Source organism: Terrapene carolina, unplaced genomic scaffold (genome assembly GCF_002925995.2).
Source record: "Terrapene carolina triunguis isolate 2854851 unplaced genomic scaffold, T_m_triunguis-2.0 Scaffold102, whole genome shotgun sequence".
Lineage (NCBI taxonomy): Eukaryota > Metazoa > Chordata > Testudines > Emydidae > Terrapene > Terrapene triunguis.
The window spans coordinates 1,271,108-1,292,027 of NW_020664453.1; the positions used below are offsets into that span (position 1 = coordinate 1,271,108).

At 41.4% G+C, this 20,920-nt stretch overlaps 2 protein-coding genes across 3 annotated transcripts in view; one reads left to right on the forward strand and one right to left on the reverse strand.

Annotated features, from left to right (window-relative positions):
* The window catches only part of LOC113406487 (complement component C8 alpha chain-like), a 42,442-nt gene extending 36,958 nt beyond the window's left edge, over window positions 1-5,484 (reverse strand). The window contains exons 1-3 of one of the 2 annotated variants that reach the window (XM_026651716.2): window positions 5,242-5,484; window positions 2,323-2,443; window positions 925-1,069 (exon numbers count right to left, since the gene is read on the reverse strand). In XM_026651716.2, the coding sequence (XP_026507501.1) occupies window positions 925-1,069; window positions 2,323-2,443; window positions 5,242-5,351 (376 nt within the window). In that variant the 5' untranslated portion in view covers window positions 5,352-5,484. The remainder of the gene's footprint in view (window positions 1-924; window positions 1,070-2,322; window positions 2,444-5,241) is intronic. The other variant, XM_026651717.1, reaches the window with a different exon arrangement.
* Window positions 5,485-5,636: 152 nt separating this feature from the next.
* The window catches only part of LOC113406518 (FYN-binding protein 2-like), a 64,213-nt gene continuing 48,929 nt past the window's right edge, over window positions 5,637-20,920 (forward strand). Inside the window, exons 1-2 of the mRNA XM_029911590.1 lie at window positions 5,637-5,719; window positions 7,056-7,164. Coding sequence (XP_029767450.1) covers window positions 7,153-7,164 — 12 coding nt within the window. The 5' untranslated portion in view covers window positions 5,637-5,719; window positions 7,056-7,152. The remainder of the gene's footprint in view (window positions 5,720-7,055; window positions 7,165-20,920) is intronic.

Below are 20,920 nucleotides of genomic sequence, written 5' to 3' on the forward strand. Positions count from 1 at the left end.
AAACTTTCCCTTGCAATGTGCAGTGCCGCACAACTGTGGAGCCTGGGTTGGACACCTCCTAAGTTCTAAATAATGGATCCACTGTGGGAATCTTGTCAAGTTCATTTTGCTGATGCTCCAGTATGTTAATTATCTAAGATCATATTCCTGAATAGGAACTACAAGAATAAGTAGCTTCTTCAGTTGGCTAAGTGAAATTAACTGTCAGGTTAATGTACAGTTTTGCCTGTTCGAGTTGCAGAAGGTGTTTTGGGAATTTGTTACAATAATTATATTTCAGAAATGAATGTTTGCACGAGGCACAACTTGAGAATACTTGTACCATTGAAAATGAAGGGACATATCTGCAGCTGGAGTAAATTGGTGTGAAGATCTGGCCCTAGATATGGTGCACATGTTTCCTAATATCTATAATGGTATTGTATACTAGAAAGCAGAACTTGGCACTATTGTGTTGTAAGTAAAAACTATACTGATGCAACCCCATCTTGCAGGGACAGCCACCTGATCTCCTGATTCTGCTGTAGCTCGTGCTGGTAGAAAAATTCTCTGTCAAAACGCTTTTTTGATAGAAAATTGTGGGGTTTTTTTTTTTTTTTGACAAAACAAAATTTTCAAGAAAGCTATCTGTTTCCCACAAATTTTAATTTTTCATCAAAAAAAGAACACCTGAAATGAGAGAAGTTGTGATTAAGCCAATATCTGAAATCTGGGCAGACTACACCTCCCACAATGCACCACATCCAGGGACTCATAGGACACATTCCCTTCCCTTACCATGAGGAGACAACATGGTGCATCATGGGAGATGTAATCTAGCCAGAGAATTTGCGCTGAGGAACTGGTCCATTGTTCTCATTATTGACTCTATCTCATCCAGGACCAAACTTCATTTGCTGTTGTTCCCGATAGCATTTCACTCACCTGTCTCCTCACACTGAAAATCTTTTCCACAGCGTTGGCTTGCTGCACATGTTTCTGTTGCTCGGCATGCTGCCTCATCCCAGAGATGACCAGTGCATTTACTCCCTTTGAACTTGGCAGGCTGTAGCAAAGTTCTGTATCTGTACTAAATCACATTAAATAGGCAAAGAAATTGGCCAATTAACAAGAACTTTATATCCAGAAATGATAAGATTTCGATTAAATATTAAGTAGTAGTAAAAACAAATCTCCTTTATAAATTAACCTGTTAGAAAGTGTTTTAATTATTTAGGAATAAATAAATATTACTGCAGCCAGCTATGGAAGTTAAAGGGCTTAGCAAGAATGAAAATAAGGTGAAAGACAATGGGCTGTTGTAAATCTGGTGTACATCCATTGACTTCAGTGGGGTTACTCCTAATTTAAACCAGTCTGAGTTGAATAACACCTATTATTTTGAACTAAGCGGCTCTTTTACAGTGGTGGAATAGATTACTTATTAATTTCAACATCATGCAGGTACCGCAGGCCTTTCGGATGGAGTATGTAAACTTTCCAGCCCTCATTTTCTGTTAACTGCACACATTTTAACTAATGTTCCTGTTCCATTAGGCCCAATGCCTGGTAAAGTTAGTTAATTTTTCCAAATTCTGGACCTTGTGCCTTTGTTCTATGCCTTTGATGTGGCATTAAGCTTTTCCAGTTACATATGTTTTGTAGTGGAATGTGGTGTGAGCTATAGGAATATCAGATGCAGACAAACAAAAATCACAACTGAGATCCTGAAAGGCGCACAGCATTTGTGGCTGATTAATGGTGGATGCTGCTCCCTATCAAACTGAACAAAAAGAAGAGGAAGAGCAACCCCATTTGGAGTATGGCTCTTCCTTTCCCACTCATTCCATATGCTTGACCTCTTGGTTTCTGCCTACAATATAAGTGGAAAATAGAAGTTATGACCAATACTTAATAGTTGTGAAGAAACACGTGAAATGATACAAAAATCAGAGTAAACAGAGCTGATGAACGAATGCTTTTCAAAGCATTTCTATATCTGAATATTTGCATTGAGTCAACAGAAATTCAATTAAACCCCAGCTAGATAAAGAAGAAAACTATTAGCCAAATATTGCGGGCCTGATTCTTCTCTCCTTTGCACCAGTTTTGCACCTTAGTAACACTTTTGGCTTAAATGAAATGATTCCTAATTTACACCAGCGTAAGTAAGAGGTGACTCAGGCCCCGTGTTTCTAATACAAGAGAATGTTTATCATATTTGGATGAGTTTACTGGATGTTTCAGAAACTATAAATATGCATAATACATATAATTAATCTCTGTACATGCTCATTACAGACACATCTGAAGATAAGTGAATACATTATGGTTGAGACTTACTTTTTTCTCTTGGCAAGGAAAGCAACCCGTCCATTCTGACCACTGGCTTAGCTGACAGTTCACAGGAGCCGGGGTATTGACATCTCTGCTGGTTCTTCTGAAGAGATTAAATGATACCAGCCTAAGTTTTGGAGTAGAGTTTTAAGAAGAGGTAATAGCTGTGGAGCCAAGCAGCAGGAAAATCATATCCGTTTTCCGTACAAGCACAGATTTTAGAGGAAACTAGAAACTTTTGCTGGAGAGAGTTGGATCCAAACCACAGGTGGTGTAAATCAGTGTAACTGCACTGAGGGTCATTGAAGCTACACCAGGTTGCACCAGCTAAAAATCTGACCAATAGAATTTGCCAGTGGCAGAAGCAAAAACAGAAACTGAATGTCTTGATCTCCTGTTTCCTGCTCTACCAATAGATTACATCCTTTTCCAGAATGGTGTATGTGATTATGTTTGGTTTTTACAATACCCACTAAGCTCCTAATAAATAATGGATTATACCCATGTTCTAGAAGATGGTCAGAAACAGAATGCTGGAAATGGAAGAGGAAGCTGTTTTGAATTCACACTGAGAATCCAAGTAAAAATAACAAGCAGCATTTTGACCTTGAAGTCTCTTTTGAGGACAATTTGTAAAGGAAAGCATATAATTAATGTGAGGAAATTTTAAGGTGGAGGCTATGAATATAATAGGCACAGAAGATACAGTAGGAGAGGGTATTGCAAACGGATACGGTGCAACTACTACATTAAGGAAAAAGAAAGCAAAATAATCTGTAGTGAAGTGGAGGAATGGCAAAAATATAAAAGTTTAGAGTGAAATCCTTTTTGCTTTTCCTCTCACAGCTCACCCCAAAATTGTCAAGATAATGTAATTGCAAGTGCATGAACATGGCATTCCAGTGTCAAAATAGAGTTTAAAAACATTAATGGAAATTTGGAAATGATTCTGAAATGCACAGATGGAATGAAACCATGTCAATACAATTCTAAATGTGATTGGGCTAAATTCTACCCTTCCTTATGCCTGTGAAATCCCTTTGCCGTCAGTGTATTACACTGGATTTTTATCGGTATAACTGAGAGGAAAATAACAATTCAAATCTCTAAAGACCAAGGGTCAAATCCTCTTCTGGTATAAATAAGTGAAACTCCACTGAAGTCAACAGAGCTCGGCACATTTACACCAACCAGTAATTTGCCCCAGTGTTTTGATAACACAACCAAACAATATCCGTGTGAGTATATGGAATCCGCTTTATAATTTTACAGTCTAATTTAATGATACTGTTGAAATGCACTGTACACTACCGCATATAGGGAAACTAAATCCCCCAAAAGAAAGGACACTCAACAACTATTAAGGCTGAGGCATAGAGGGCCTTGTACAAGACTCCTCACTCACTTCTTACTCAAGGAAAACTCTCATTGTCCTCAAAGGGAGTTTTAGCCACATAAGGAGTAAAAAAAAAAAAATGCTGTATAAGGTTCAGAAATTCAGTGTGCACAAACAATTCTCTGTAGGCCTAATCCAAAGCCCATTAAAGTGCACGGAAAGACTCTCATTGACTTCAACTTTGGATCAGATCCTCAAAGAAGCTCATTCATAGCACCAGTAAAATATTTGTCTCACCACCCAGAGCAGTACTTATGAGCATTTGCCCCTCAATCTTACAACTTGTATTTGTATAAAGCAGTGTTTTGTGTTGTGGACTACTGTACCAAAATATCTGTGTCTGCCTTAGCTCAAAACACATTTTGTGGGTTTATTTCTAACCCTCAGCATGATGATTATTTTGGGCGATTAACTAATGAGCAATCTGTTTTACTTAAGAAACTATGGTCCAAAGAGAAACACTGATAATTAGAGGAGGTATGGGGTACATTAGGGATTCATCGGAAGCTTGAGAAGAGAGAATACTAAATGAAACACACAAGCTCAGCAAAGGAGCCTATGGATACAGATCAGTGCTAGATGAAAACACACTGGATCTGCAGACAAACACCAGAAACCTGAAGACAGAACACTCTGGAAAACATATATGTTCATCCTGACAGTAGCTATATCCTATATCCTTGGTGGCTATATCCTTCAGCACTTCATAAAGTATTTAATTGGCTCACCTTCACCTAGCTTTTAAAATTTTACCTCTTCATTATTCTGCCTTGTTTGATAAGTTCATCAAACATCAAAAATCTCTGCTTTGTTCACTTTCAGAAGGGATTACCAGAGTAAGCCTTCATAATTAAATGTATCTCTAACAAGCATATTTTTTCTTTCTATGTCCTCCCTGCCTCCATGTTCCAATTATCACTGATACCTTTTTTGAGCCTTCAAAATCATATTTGCCTTTAAAACAAGTTTGCAATTAACAACTGTAGAAAAATCCAATCTTTTTTCTGTCATAAAACTGTTTTCTTTAAAGAAATGTCACTTGTTTATTCCTTTTTAAAGCCAAAATGACATTCATAATGAGATATAAAATGGGAAATAAATATAAAGACATATATAATTCCCATTTAATTCATTATTTGAATGTTAAGCAAATCAAATAATGTTGATTAAACATTCAAATCATAAATATGAAACAATTGTAGTGTTGCAACCACTACAATTGAAAGCAAAATATTAATTATAAATAAAGCTTGATCGAGGAGATAGCTACACAAATATACACAAATATAGCACAGTAAATTTAAAATAAATGAATATTCTCCCTTAAAAGAATAAAGTACATACAAACAGTGCATATAACAAGGAACGCCAATTACTAGACCATTATTTGGATGATTGCCAATATTCTTTTCTGGTAGCTGTTTACAGATAACAGTGCCCATATGCCTCCGTTTGAGACTGAATTGATAGGCTAGCCAGATAGACAGTAATGTAAAGCTGTATCTTAAATTATATGGAGATAGACTTACCTCTGGGAAGGCAATCCTGTTACCGCACTATGTGCGGTAACTGTATCCTGACATATTAGATAGGCTATCAAGAGAATCAGAGGAGAAACTTCATTCAGGCTCCACCACATTTCTTTTACATATGTAAATATTTCATATAAAATAGTTGAAAACAAGTTTTTCCTTTGGCTTGGAGACCCTTTGGTTCCAGTGCTGATGGGTAGAATAGAAAAACCTCCAGATTCTGAGCATTGCAGAATACTGTAAATCATTGACAAAAGCACAGATCAAATCACAGGGGCCCAAGATGCATTCTGAAGGTCATTGCCTTTTTTGAAACAAATTCCCAGATATTAGCAAGGGAATATATTTAACCAAGTTTCTATTTACACATTAAAGTCAAATAAGTCTTATCAGTGAAATGATCATCGGACCAACCTCAGGCACTCTGACTAATTTTGTGGGAGAGGGATTCTGATTTTATTTAATTTTGTAACTTGTATGTAATTTTTTGTTAACTAAAATTAACTGTGGGGAAGTTTGGCAGTATGGCAAATTGAATATTGTAGAGTTCTGTTACAGGGAACAAAAAGTGCCATGCACTATAAGGAATACTAAAGGTAATGGCAATTCATTTTTCTCCATTGCCTGTCTCAATAAAATAGTTTCCAGAGTCCAAGGATGTGGGTGAGTTATTGCCTGACTCATAATGGCTGTCGAGGTTTGCCTATGCAGTCACTGCATCACCGGAATCTAAATCTTTGTTTTCTAAAGTGATCTGGGATGAAAAAGGTGCAGCTGAAATCTAAAATTCTGTTCTGTTCTATATGCTCTGTGAACCCAGCTGTCAAATCTGTCTGCAGCCCACAGTTCTGATGACCTTTAATATAAATGGCTGCTTTGCACAGTCAAATGCCTTCTCCATGAGATTATAGAAGCATTAGAGCTCCTTTTTTTTTTCTTTCAAGATAACAGATCAGAAACATCCCATACATAATGAAAGTTATTTGTGGAATGCCCCCTAGAAATAAGGCTGGGCTGGTTTGTGCAATCTGGCACATCAACAATTTCTAACTGCTGGGCTTGGTCATTTATTTATTTTATTAGAGGGGGGGACTTGATATGGAGAGATTTAAGCAGTAAAGCAATGCACATCCTGTTAGAGGTGAAATTAAAGAAATGCTTTCCAAGGTGTTCCATACCGAAAGTGAGATTATATGTATGTTATGATTCCATTTATAACAGTATGAATTGAACTCGTCTGAAATGTGCGTTGGATCTCTGCTTCTAATTCTTTGAACCTCTTTGCTTGAAATGCTGGCAATGCATTAGATGGTATAAATTGTGCCTCTAACTTCAGGAAAGCATCCCCAGAGCTTCAGATTGGGTCAAAACAATGAGCTGGATAAATGGGAATAAAAGAAGACTCTCCAATGGGGGTTAGGCTATGGGCTTGATCCTGTACCTGTTGAAGTCAGTAGAAAAGCTCCCAGTGGTTTCAATGGAAGCTCTGGATCAGGCACTATGTTAATATTTTTATTCCAAATCAGTTTCCCCTGAAGTTGAGGTACTCTGTATTGCCGGCATTTAATTAGAAGCCTTATAACTTTTCATTTAAAGCCCTTGTGTACTTAAAATCAAAGGCAGATTAGCTCAGTGTAAACAAATTTGGTCACACGCGTTCCTTGCTGTTCTGTTCCAGTTGAATAGATTTAGATGGCTCTTGTGTGAATTGCATCTCTACTTTCTTAATGTTTTGCTCAAGCTGCATGAGGGAATCATTCTTTTTTCTCACTGATAACAATATAGTACGGTATTTTGTTTCACTTCAACAGGTCTCCAGCTCAGTCATGAATACTACAGTGTCTTATCCACAAGAGCTGGAATTAATTTCTGCATGCAGAAACCATCGATCTTGTAAATATCACCTGAATGCCATATATGGTAAGACAGCTGTATTGAACAATAAGCTTACAAAAGCCCGGGCTTACGGTATAATTATCACACTAACATACATTAAATTTCTGTGCAGCAATTTAGAACTAGCACTTTTATGGTTACATTTTTTCCTGTATTCAAATCTCTTCCACTGTAAGGAATCAGATTCTTTGAGAGAACTACCCTTCGCATACTTTTTTTTTTTATAGACATTTTGAGGTACACTATTTTTAATACTATAAATTTTAATTCCTGAATATGAAGCTAATTTAGGACCTGATCCAAAGACCACTGAAGTCCACTTCTTTTCTAGTTCCTATGCCACACTCATCATTGTAGTAACTGAGTGCTTTCCAGTAGTGCATTATGCAATGTGCCTAACATCTGTCACATGTTTGTGTTCTCATTTTCTCCCCAGGAGGAGAATTGTATGCAGTGGAGTGTCTTCTGGTGGTAGGGTTGTGTGGTGTTGTTTTTTGTATGCACGTTGCTATGTATTAATGTTAGAGAAGGCAAAGTCAAATAAATGTGCCTCGCACTTAGAGTGGAAGGTGATGAATTTGTGATGGACCTTAGTTCCTGGGGGAGTTCATTCCATAGTCTCAGACTGGACCCCGCGAAAGTTTTACCTTCCATGCGGTTGAGCTTTACCTTTATTGTTGAGAGTTCCACTGTGCCAGAGGAACAGAGTTGTCAACTGTGGTCTTCATCCCAAAGCTTTAGGTGGCCTTTTAAATATCTTGGCCCCAGGCTATGAAGCACCTTGAAGCTAAGGACTGAGACTTTGAACTTAATTCAATATCCTATGGAAAGCCAGTGTACAGGGTGGAGAACAGGTTTGATGGGCCTGCGTGCAATGAGTCGTCTCTGAGCCTGACAAGTGCTGCTCAGTCATCCCACAGCCTGAGCCTGCTGAGTCGTTCCTAAGCCTGATTATTTGAGGGCTCCATGTCAATCAACCAGCACTCAGCCAGTCCACAGGCAAAGGTCTAACCAGGTGACCCCAAGGCCAGGGATATAAACTCCCAAAGAGAGCAGCCATTCCAGTCTGTTCAACGTTGCTACCTCAGAGAGAATATCCCCTGCTGCTTCTGTCCAGCCCCACCCTGTGCCTGTTCCTGTTCCAACCCCGTTCTTGATTCCTGCTCCAACCCCAGGCCCGACTGCTCGGCCGGACCGCCGATGCTCCAATCACTAGGCCTGACCATCCATTTCTCAGTTTCTGACATCGTGATAGCCTGTGTTGTTGAAGAGATGTGCTGCAGTGTTCTCTTTTAGTTGGAGTTTCCTAAGCACTGAAGGCTTCATGCCCAGGTATATTGCATTGCAATAGTGCACCCAAGAGGTGACAAAGGTGTGAATAATGTCAGGATAGGATGCAGTCTCCTCGCCAACTGGAGATGGTAGAAAGTGTTGTTCACAGATGTTGCTATATGAGAGCATAGCCTCAGTGAGGAATCCAAGAGTTCTAAAGTATAGACTATATTGACCAATGTGTGTACCTTCAATGAAAGCAGACTGCACTGTGGCTGCTAACTCTTCAAAGGCTTTCTTTTGCCCATCACCATCACCTCCATTTATTTAGGTTCAGCTTCAGCCAACTGTTCTGTCCATGAACTGATCTTGTCCAGTCGCTGGGCCATTTTGGTGGTAGTGGTGTGATTGTATGGATGAAGGATAAGTAGAGCTGTGTCCCCTCTACATTTTGCTGGCACTTGATTCCAGTTGCCTGATCATTTTCTCTAGTGGTTGCGTGTAGCTCTTGAAAAGGACCAGAAAGAATTGATCTCTATGGGATTCAACAAGTGAGGAGTCTAATAGTGGAGGTACAGTTCTCCATTGACTTCAATGGGCTTTGGTTCATGCCCATAGTATGTGATCCATCCAAGCATATGTTTAACTTTAAAGACATGAATAGTCCTTTTCATGCAACGGGACTTCTTGCATTCTTAAAGCTTAAAGATGCTTAGGTGCCTCAATGGATCAGGACCATATTATGACAACCAGTCCCTTAGTAATACCTACAACAGATACTTGGATAGATAAAAGACAAAGCTAAAGAAGTCTATTTTTTTTTAATTGTGGTTTTTCATTGCCCTTCCTACAATGCCTGAATAGAGCTCCTCTTAAAAGTTCTGAAATTAATCATGTGATAACTTTGATTGGACTGACAAATACTTTTTAATTGAACAAGTAGAAAACTATCATCATCTACATTGTCTACTTTTAAGATCAGTAAAGCTGCAAACCTCTAAAATAGCTAAACAGCTACCATGATTCTAAACCCTGAGGTAGACAGATAAGCCTAGCACTCCCTCTAGTGGACAAAAATGCAATAGAATACCTTTCTATGGAAATAACTAGAAGCTTGGTTTAGAAGGAATGATCCATCTCTGAAAGTGACTTTAGCAGTAGGCTCTGCACCACTTTAGCTGGGTAGCATTACATGAGGGGTAAGTGATGCACAGGCCTTGAGCTCGCCCTCTGCAGAGTGTGGTATACAGCAAGGCCTCCAGGAAGAGTAGAGATGCTACACTTCCTGTGCACTCTTTTTGCAGACTTTGGTTTCTGTTGACATGCTTTGTGCTGGGACATTAACGAAGAAGCCCAGCACAGGGCAGTTGCAGGCTGCAGCTACACAGAGCAGCAGCAAGTTTGTTAAATCCTTTCTGTACATAGTTCTCTTTATAAAAAGGGGTATCTTGACACCAGTCTGTTCATCATAAAGACACTGCACCGAGGATCAGTTTCAGCCTGTTAGAATCTGATGCTGCTCAGTACATATAGTTAAATGTGAGTTATGTTTTAAAGTCAGTCCTGTCAACACAGGTTCCAAATTTCTTCGAAGTTCTGGGGTGTTTCAATGTGAGGTGTTTAGTTTGGGTCCATCACTAGTACAGAGCTGTATTCTTGGTAACCACTGACAACTTTGGGGAATTCATAGATTCTGGCTGACTGGCCTATTGGCAGTTTTTGTGCAGCCATCATCATGGCATTGAGGCACCACTGTATCCAAACAAACCTATGTCAGCATCTCTGAAAAAGAGGCTGCTTTTAGGTGCCTCATTAGAAATTTACATGTGTCGTGAGGTACACTAACCATTTGCTTCCTTGGCCTGTGTAGCTGGGCCAAGGTAACCTAGGCAGAGCCAAGGGTTAAACCTCTTCTTTTTTGTGTCAGGCTTGCTGCTCGTTTGGAACGAGAATATGGAGCTGTTAAGTGTCTGGGGAACAGCTGGAGCAGGAGCTTCTTAACCTAGTGGGCCTAAGTACCATGTATAACAGGAGACAGAAAATAAGGAGTGGCTTGTCTAGTCTTTTCTCTCTCAAACTCAGGGAGATTTTGCTTTCCTGACTGGTCCCCAGAAAAGGGCTTTCATTCTGACTTCATTTGTACGTAGACAGGGAGGGTTCCTTATCTGAAGCTTTGGTTTATACCCTGAGAAACTGCTGTGCTCCTGTTTTGGGAGCATGCTGGAGAGCCATCCAAGCCAGTGCAAACATCCCTAACTGTATGCACCCAAGTTTGCAAAATGTTAAGGCCAAAACTCTCACTCACCCAAAATTTCCAGATGGTAGGGCACCCTGTTGCAAGGTACTAGATGGAGCATTTCACTAAGATATAGCTTCCAAGCAATACTAAGTTTAGACCAGAAGGCTCCATGGCACTGCAAGTGCCATCTCTTCTTCAGGAAGTCCTTCTTCTAGGCCAGCAATGCCTCAGGTGTGTCTGTGGCTAGCATAAGGCAAGCTACTCGATGGAAATACATTTGCACACATCAGTTATAGAGAGGGGTCAAACGGAAAACCAACCCTGTGGTTTTACTCTTCTAAGCTCCACCCACAAAATAAGCTTCACCCACTTGAGCAATATCAAAATGAGACGCTTGAGATACTCAAATTCTGGTGATGCATGCTCTGTACTGGGCCCCTTGTGCTTGTCTTCTCCACAGTGGGGTTCAAATACACTTCTTGCTGAGCGCCTCTTGCTTCCCATAAGTGGGTTTCAGATACCACTAGAATGCCTCAGCTATGCCCTTCTCTTTTCTTAGGGCAATGTGTACATTTACACAGTACACCGAATTACATGGGGCTCTATCAGCTTGTTAACAGCAGTGTGAAACCTTGTCAGTTTCAGCTGTCAGTCTCTGCTCACTTTCCTTTTCACAAACATTCTCTGGAAATATCTATCTTCCCCCAACATACCCTTACACCCCTTCCTCTTTGGGTCTGTGATTACATACACCACATGCAATTACCTATGTGAATATGATGAGTGAAAATTAATTTTCAGTCTGTCCCTACTGTGACAGTGTACCCCATAAGGCTTTATGGGGGGGTGCTTATAAACGTATGTATGATATAACTGGAATAGGGTTTTGCTACATATGCCATGTAACATATCTATGTAAAGGTTATGATCTACTGGTTATGTTCATCCTAGTTGTATGCAGGCACCATTTGTGTGTTCAAAGTTATGAACATTGGCTGTATCATTGCTTGATTTCTAAGTAGCCTTAGTTAGAACATTTGTTCACTTCTTGGGAAAGGAATGTGCAAATTAGGTGCTCAATCAGGGAGCACTTAACAGACAAAAGAGCTTGGAAGATTCCAATCCACATAAGAAGTCTACCTGAGGACATTCAAGGTAGCATGTAGGTAATGGCTGCTACCTGCAAGTCCAGAGTCATGCATGGGCATGTGACTTGCCCATGTGATTCCAAATCTCCATTTTGTGACTGGATTCTACACAGGGTGGGGAGGGGGTCTCCACCCACAAAAGAGAGTCTATTTAAACCCCTGGGAGACCCCTCCATTTGGTCTTCAGCTGCCTAAAGAAGGAGCCTCTCCACCCCACCCCCCCCCAGGATACTTGAAGGAAACTGGAACAAAGGACAGTAACTACAGGGGGTGTGAGTGATTGCTGGACCCAGGCTAAAAGAAGATTAGCCTGTAAAAGGGAGCATTCTGGAACTGGTGAGGATCTTATCTGTATTTAGTTTAATTAGATATAATTTGCGCATTTTATTTTATTTTACTTGGTGACTTATTTTGTTCTGTCTGTTACTACTTGGAACCACTTAAATCCTATTTTCTGTATTTAATAAAATCACTTTTTACTTATTAACTAAATCAGAGTATGTATTAATACGTGGGGGAGCAAACAACTGTGCCTATCTCTCTATCCGTGTTATAGAGGGCGAACAATTTATGAGTTTACCCTGTATAAGCTTTATACAGGGTAAAACGGTTTTATTTGGGTTTAGACCCCATTGGGAGTTGGGCATCTGAGTGCTAAAGACAAGCACACTTCTGTGAGCTGTTTTCAGGTAAACCTGCAGCTTTGGGGCAGGTAATTCAGACCCTGGGTCTGTGTTGGGGGAGTGTCTGGCTCAGCAAGACAGGGTGCTGAAGTCCTGAGCTGGCAGGAAAACAGGAGCAGGGGTAGTCTTTGCGCATCCGGTGGCAGCTCCCAAGGGGGTTTCTGTGATCCAGCCCGTCACACCCACCCTATAATATTATGACAGTAGCCTAATGTTTCCAGCAATGATGTCCCAGGCATCGCTTGACTCAAGTGGTCTAGGAAAGAAAAGATTTGAAATGTCCTTACATTTCCCTAATCTTTTTGGACTGACTCCTCTCAGCTCTAAAACTGCTCCTGCCCCCTCTCTGAGAGATTCAAAGGCCCAGAATAAAGAATATTTCCAGAGTTATCTGTTTTTTGTTTTGTTCTATTTCAAGGCTCCAAAGAGACCGAATAAAGGAACAGAACCAATACCATCTGACCAATCAGAGTAGCAATAATGAAATATATTTGCCAAATGCAGTGTGTGTGCACCCCATGAAGTTTGTTTGTGTGAAACATTAATTTAATTGAATCATTTAAAAAACCAAACAAATTCCTAAATTTCAAATTTCAGAGGGGTAGCTGTGTTAGTCTGTATCAGCAAAAACAACAAGGAGTCCTTGTGGCACCTTAGAGACTAACACATTTATTTGGGCATAAGCTTTCGTGGGCTAGAACCCACTTCATCAGATGCATGGACTGGAAAATACAGTAGCAGGTATATACACATAGTACATGAAAAGAAGGGAATTGCCTTACCAGGTGGGGTGTCAGTCTATGAGACAATTCAATTAACAGTAGAATACCAAGGGAGGAAAAATCACTTTTGTAGTGGTAATGAGGATGACCCATTTCAAACTGTTGACAAGAAGGTGTGAGTAACAGTAGGGGGAAATTAGTATGGTAAAATTAGGTTTTGTAATGACTCATCCACTCCCAGTCTTTATTCAAGTCTAATTTGATGGTGTCCAGTTTGCAAATCAATTCCAGTTCTGCAGTTTCATGTTGGAGTCCGTTTTTGAAGTTTTTTTGGTGAAGAATTGCCACTTTGAGGTCTGTTATTGAGTGACCAGAGAGATTGAAGTGTTCTACTGGTTTTTGAAGGTTGTAATTCCTGATGTCAGATTTGTGTCCATTTATTCTTTTGAGTAGAGACTGTCTGGTTTGGCCAATGTACATGGCAGAGGGGCATTGCTGGCACATGATGGCATATATCACATTGGTAGATGTGCAGGTGAATGAGCCCCTGATGGTGTGGCTGATGTGGTTAGGTCCTATGATGGTGTCCCTTGAATAGATATGTGGACAGAGTTGGCACCTTTGTTGCCTCCTCTTTTTCTCTGTCCAAAGGATAATTTGACCTCTTCTTTAGAAGGCCATATTAAGCGGCCTACCTTTCTTATGTCCGTGAGATGAAGAAGTGATAGGTCATAACCCCCAGTTTCTCAAACTTCCCCAAAAGGTCTCTGTCATTGCCTGAAAACTCCAAATGAGGCTGTGACAGAAGTCAAAGCTGTGAGAAGTGTCATTCTTGAAGTCTTTTTTCCTTATGATCCTTTCCAAGAAAAAAGTAAACACCTGTGTGTGCAAAAGAAGTGTGTGTATGTATATATAGATAGATAGATATAGCCAGGACCTTGTTGAAAAAGCCACAGGGTGATACGTGGAAGATTTTCCAAAAGGCCTAGAGCAGCTCTTTGTGAGAGGAAAAAACTTCTAAATATCTCACTGATATTGTGAATGGAAAAAAACACTTTCCTTTCTCAGCTTTTAAAATGCCTTTTTACCCCCATCAGTCTTCCTAGTCCCAGCTAGGGAGCAGGAAGGATATCAGCTCTTTTAGTCCCTCTTGCTCTCCCCACCCAAAACAAAAGCCATAACATGATCCGCATTATACTGTACCCCCACCTAACAATGGTCAGCTAATGATTTAAGTACAGGCTGAACCCAGCCAGCCCGAACACACATGAGTGCACAGAGCCTGATTCTCTTCTCACTCATTCTGATGTGACTGTGTATGTGTATATTCAGGACCTGTCCCTGAATACTTTCCCTTGAGTCTACATGCCACATTAATAAAAGTGTTATATTGCCCCTTGGGTTGTCCCATCTATCATCTCCATTAAGCGCCTGCCCAATTAAGAGGAGACGCCGTGCAAACAAAAAAGCCTGAAAATATTTTAAAAGACTTAAAAATAAAAATACAGTTTTACCAATGAAATTCTCTTGCAATTCTTCTGTATTTCTAATTCTTTTAATCTCTCTTTGGAAACTTCTATATTTAAAAAAATCCAGAGTTTGAATGTCACAGCTGATTTGATTATTCATTTGCACCATTAAGCAGCATTTATGCTACTATTTTCTGACTAACTCTTTGGTACTGACACACAACTCTAGAGGTGCACCAGGAGTACTCCTAGCTCAACAGGTTGCAACACACCTCTTTGTTTTTTCACCCTTTTCATAACACCCACTCCCTTCATCAGCCGCCTGCTTTGTTCCACATCAGGACTGACCTTACCATTAGGCAAACTGAGGTGGCTACCTCAGGTGACAGACTGTGTGTGTGTGGGGGTGGGGGGGGCGCGCCACTAGGACCCAAATTGTCTGCTGCTGGTGCATATGTATTCTCTCTGCTCTAGAGTCACAGAGATGGTGGATGCTGTGCTGGAGGAAGGAGGTCACAAGAGACATAACAGGCAGGCAGGAGAAAAGGTGAGAGGGAATAACAGAAAGCAGCAGGAGCTACAGGGAGAGAGAGGAGGAGGAGCCTCTTATGTACCTCTCGAGCACCCCCAGGAGCCTGGACTGATTAACACCAGCTTCTCAGGGAGCTTCCTGTTTCCTGCTGCTTCCCTGAACCCACTTGAGGAGAACAGGCAGTCAACTGAAGTAGTAGGAGCCAGTTAGGCCCTTAAGACGCTGATATCTTCCCTCACTCAGGCCCTGCTACCAGCCTGCTTATTTGTCCCCTTCAACTGAGTGTTGAGAGCCACTATAGCTGGCACAGAACAGCAGTCATGAGTGAAAGAAGAAAACGCCCCTTTGGTGCAGCATTCAGAAAAAAAAAAGCAAAGGAAGCTTTTCTATCTAAGCAGGGAGGAGCGTTCTCCTGAGATACATAGACACAAATGTTCATGGTGAGCCCTCCGGCCCCAGTGAGGATGTGAGTGGTGAGGAGATGCCTGATCTTCCAGTTAGTCAGAGTGCAGCTAACCTGGCAGCTACTGCAGCATCCATATCTCCATTTCAAATGGATGTAACCATGCACATTCCTGAAGAAAAGTGTAGATCGGAGAAGAGTGTGGTGGAGGCACAAGAAACAGCTGCTGCTGAGTTTAGTTCCTTAAGTCTAGATGATCCAGGATTATGGACCCACTTGAGCAGTAGCCTGAGGGACTTCCTTGTGCTGCATGGGCCACAGCAAGTGAAAAACAATGAAAATAGAAGTTTCCATCCAACACATTACTGGCGTGAAATCCCCAATGGTGACAAAGTGGAAAGGCCATGCCTTATGTACTCAAAACCCCAGAATGCTGCATACTGTTTTTGTTGCAAACTCTTCCAGTCTAATGTTCCAGCCACACTGGGTTCTACAGGAACAAAGGACTAGAAAAATCTGGCTAGAAATCTGGCATGTCATGAGAAGGCAGCAAATCACCAGAGACCATTCCATAGGTGGAAAGAGCTTGAGATGAGACTAAGGTTAAAGGCCACCATAGATGATCAGCATCAAGAGAAGATTGCATCAGAGTCTCTTTACTGGCAAAATGTTCTGAAAAGGCTCATTGCCATTGTGAGAATGGTGGCTTCCCAAAACCTAGCACTGCATTGCACTTCAGATCAGCGGTATGTGCCAAACAATGGAAACTTCCTTAAAATTGTGGAGCTGATGGCAGAGTTTGATGCTGTACTCCAGGAGCATCTAAGAAGAGTCACCACCCAAGAAATGTACACACACCATTACCTTGGAAAACCAATTCAAAATGAGATCATACAGTTACTGGCAACAAAAGTCAAACAGAAGATTGTGGCAGATCTGAAGTCAGCAAGATATTACTCTGTTATTCTGAACTGCACACCTGACATCAGCCATACGGAACAAATGACTTTAATGGTGCGTTTTGTAACAACAACAGAACCTAGTGAAAATGTCCCTGCAATGGTGACTGTCAGAGCATTTTCTAGAACTTATTGACATTGATGATACTACAGGAGCTCGTTTGACAAATGTGCTTCTTAAAAAGCTGGAAGATACGGGAATTGCGATAGCTGACATGAGAGGTCAGGGCTACGATAATGGTGCCAACATGAGAGGACAGAACAGAGAAGTGCAGACATGGATCCGAGAGTTAAACCCTCAAGCTTTTTTTGTCCCATGCAGTTCTCATTCATTGAAATTGGTGGTCAGTGATGCAACATCAGCTTCTAGTGAAGCTGCTGAATTTTTTAATGTAATTCAAAGCATCAATGTATTTTTCTCTGCATCAACTCATTGATGGCAAATTTTGAAGCAACATCTGGGACCATCCTCTCTGACACTGAAACCACTGAGTGCCACATGATGGGAAAGTCGAGTGGAGGCAATAAAGCCTATCAAACACCAAATTGGGATGATAGATGATGCCATAGTTGCCATTATGGAGGATAATGCTACGACAGGAACTGTTCGTGGGAGAACAGTAACAGAATCACCAGAAACATACATAACTTCTGTGATTAATCTCTGAATAAAAGTATTGCCAAGATTAAAATGAACAAAGGTATTGTTAATGTTAGGCCTCAAACTTCCGCTTTGCAGAGGTGAAAAGGGCAAGCTTTGCAGAAGTAAGCTAAGACGTGTGGTCAGAAACGCACTGCAACCAGATATCACAGTATGCTGACTCCTATAAACCGAGATAAGTTGTGCCCCCGGGCACAGGTTGTCTAACCCACATTTAAAATAATTGGCTACAAGGAAATAAGTAAGCATAAATTATACTGTCAAAGCTTGGTCTGTTTTAAGACACGGCCAACAGATCAGATAAAAAGTATGAAGGCATGGGACTGCATGTGTGTTTCGGTCATAAGGGAAACCTGATCCACACCCCCTGAATCGAAGGGACGTGCACTTGTCGACTGTACCTGGCCAGTGCGGAAAATGGCGAACTGAAGGGTAACGTATTTTCAGATGAATGCAGTATAAGTTTATGGAGTAAAGAAGTCTGGTTGCTCGAGCTAAATTAATCTCAAGTTGTATCAATACTATAGTGTTAAGAATAGTAGTAAGTAGCTAATGAATAATAACTTTATATGCACTTGTGCTTGTCTTCAGTATAACTTGCCATTTATATTAATCCTTATTCAGTGTTGGTCTTCTTTCTTGCTTTTCTTATTTTTTCTGTGTTGCCTTTATAGTCAAAAGTCATTGAAAACCCTTTTAAAGAAATAATCAGTAGTTTTAATGTTTCTTAGATGGGCACTACCCAACCTCATTACATCTGTGTTGGGTGGTGGGAAGTAGCGATCACCCAGGGACCAATTAGGGTCCTGACACGTGCCTCCTTCTTCTTTTATCTCCGCAACTTCAAATTTCTGTGTGGCTTAGTGTTGTGGCATGACATACTGTTTGAAATAAACGTTGTAAGCAAGAGACTCAAGATGTTGACCTTGATATATCTGGAGCAATGGAACAACTGGACAAAGCAAAGTCATACCTACAGTCTTACCGGTCAGATGAGGGATTTCAAAACGTTCTGAAGAGTGCACAGAAGTTGGCAGAGGAACTTCACACTGAAGCTATTTCCCCACCCATTCAAGAATACAAGAGTGCCCAAAGAAGACATTTTGATTATGAGGCACAGGATAATCCCATAAGAGACCCCAAACAACAATTCAAAGTTGAATTCTTTAACCAGGTGCTAGATTGTGCAATACAGTCAGTTGAACGTTTCATGCAGCTCAAGGAACACAGCAGTCAATTTGGGCTGTTGTATGATATTCCAAAACTCCTCACTATACCTGAAGAAGACCTATACCAGCAATTCAGGGCACTAGAGACAGTGTTGACACATGATGACATGCGCAATATTGATGCGAGTGATTTAGGTGATGAACTGAAAGCCCTTTCAAGATACATTTCAGCAGGATCAACTCTAAAGGCTGTTCTGGAATATATGTGCACAAATAAGATAACCACCCTCTTTCCAAATGCTTTTGTTGCTCTGTGCATACTTCTAACATTTCCTGTAACAGTTGCCAGTGGAGAACACAGCTTCTCCAAGCTGCAGTTAATAAAAATACATCTATGCTCCACAATGACACAGGAGAGGCTGGTTGGACTTGCAACCATCTCAAAAGAGCATGAGCTGGCCCAGACTGTTGACCTTCAGGAAGCAGTTCAAATCTTTGCAACCAAGAAGGCACGGAAAGCACCATTTTGATTATTCAAACAGATAAAAATGCCAGTGTTTACTATGCAGACAAAAAGTTACATTTGCTATTCAGGCGTTTGAAAGTTAAGTGTTACTTAAAATTTTTGAACAAGGCATTTTAAGTTGTTAGTTCTCCTTTATTGAGGTACGTAGCAGAGTTGTACCATGAGAGGAGTAGAACAGGAAGAAGGCAGAATTGAGACCTTTCAAAGTTTTGGCCCAAGCGAGGGGGCACTGGGGCGTCATCTGAGCTCCCCGCCTCAGGTACCAAAATGTTGTGGGCCGGCCCTGTTCCACGTTAGCCCTTCTTGCTCTTATCTTGGGCCTTTTTCCATAATCCTCTCCTGCTGATGGTGCCAGCTAGCTCCTCCTACTGCTTCCACACACCCCAAAAGGTGGTCTTCTGGCCCTGCCTCTGTCTTGATGGACCTGAAGCCTTTCACCTCTCTGTGATCTGCCATTCCACTTTCCGCCTTTAGACTCCAGGTGCACCTGACTCTCCCAATGGCCTCTGCACTGCCACTGCCCTTCAAGGTTTCTAAGAGAACATTGGAGTGGAAAGTGTCTCCAGTCCTCCCTTGTCCTGGTCCCATCCATCCTTTCCGGATCTAGGGAACCCCATCCATGCAGAAGAGGTTTTGGGACAAGGAGTAAACATACCTTCACAGATGCACAGCGAGGTATGTTTCACAGCATTTATACCTAATTTTGCTCTCTGCTCCTTGGTCTCAAGTGTTTTGATCCGCAAGGCACTAAATTCTAGATAATTTCCTTTAATTGTCAGCACAAATATACAGTATATTTGTAATGTTCTCTCCTATTCTTCATTAGCTCTTAGGCTGTGTGATCTGAGCAGAGTACTGGTTTGAAGGATATGCTGCTGCTGGGAAGAAACACTTGGTTTCACATGAACACAAATCTGAGTTTGCCTTCATTGCATTGATCAAACTGTAGCAGCAAATAAAGCTTGTAATTAAAACAATGGGGTGATACATCTCTCTGGTTTATCAATGACTCTACTCTGCCTTTTAGAAGACTTTAGTACTAAGAAAGGCATATAATGGGTGTTATGCTCAACCTACCTTAAGGGCAAGATGCAGCTAATAAGCACCTTGCTACTGGCTCAAACTAACATGTACAATAATATGTTGTTTTTTTTGTTTTCACTAAGACCAGTGTACAATGTTCCACCCGAAAAACTTCACACAAGCTCCTGAAGAGTTTAGCAAATGCAGCATGATTTAATGTTGTGGAAATATGTCACACAGCCTAAGCAACTTCGGAACATCCAGCAGCCTGTATGGCCAGCCACTAAATGCCACAGTATCTGCTGCAGTAGCCCAGCCAGCACCCACTCAGGCGTACTGGTGCCATTAAACTCAGACTGTCCTGAATGAATGGAGTCAGGGCTTTCCTTCTAGCTGATGCACAGTTTTCAGGAAGGCTGGAATGAGGTTTAGTGAAGAACAGAGAGAAATGGATCTACTCCGATTTCAAAAATAAATTAAAGGGCAGGGTACTGCAGTCTCAAAGCGTATTATTGTTGAGAGTTGTACCCCAGAAGCAGTATCTGTCTATCTACATACAAAGAGTGCCATCTACTGGCACATAGGGATAAGATCTGCATATTGTTCATAAATCTGAACGTCCCAAAGTTGCTGTCACATTGCAAGATCACTTTCAGCTGAGTAGGTGTTAACCCAGAGGTGGGCAAACTTTTTGGGCCAAGGGCCACATCTGGGTGGGGAAATTGTATGCAGGGCAGGGGGTTGGGGTGCAGGAGGGAGTGCGGGGTGTGGGAGGGGGTGCAGTGTGTAGGACGGGGCTCAGGGCAAGGGATTGGGGCAGAGGAGGGGTGCGGGGTGTATGAGGGGGTTCAGGGCAGGGGTATGGGGTGCAGCAAGGGGCTCAGGGCAGGGGGTTGGGGTGCACAGGGGTGCGGGGTGCAGCAGGGGGCTCAGGGCAGGGGGTTGGGGTGCTGGAGGGGTGTGAGGTGCAGGCA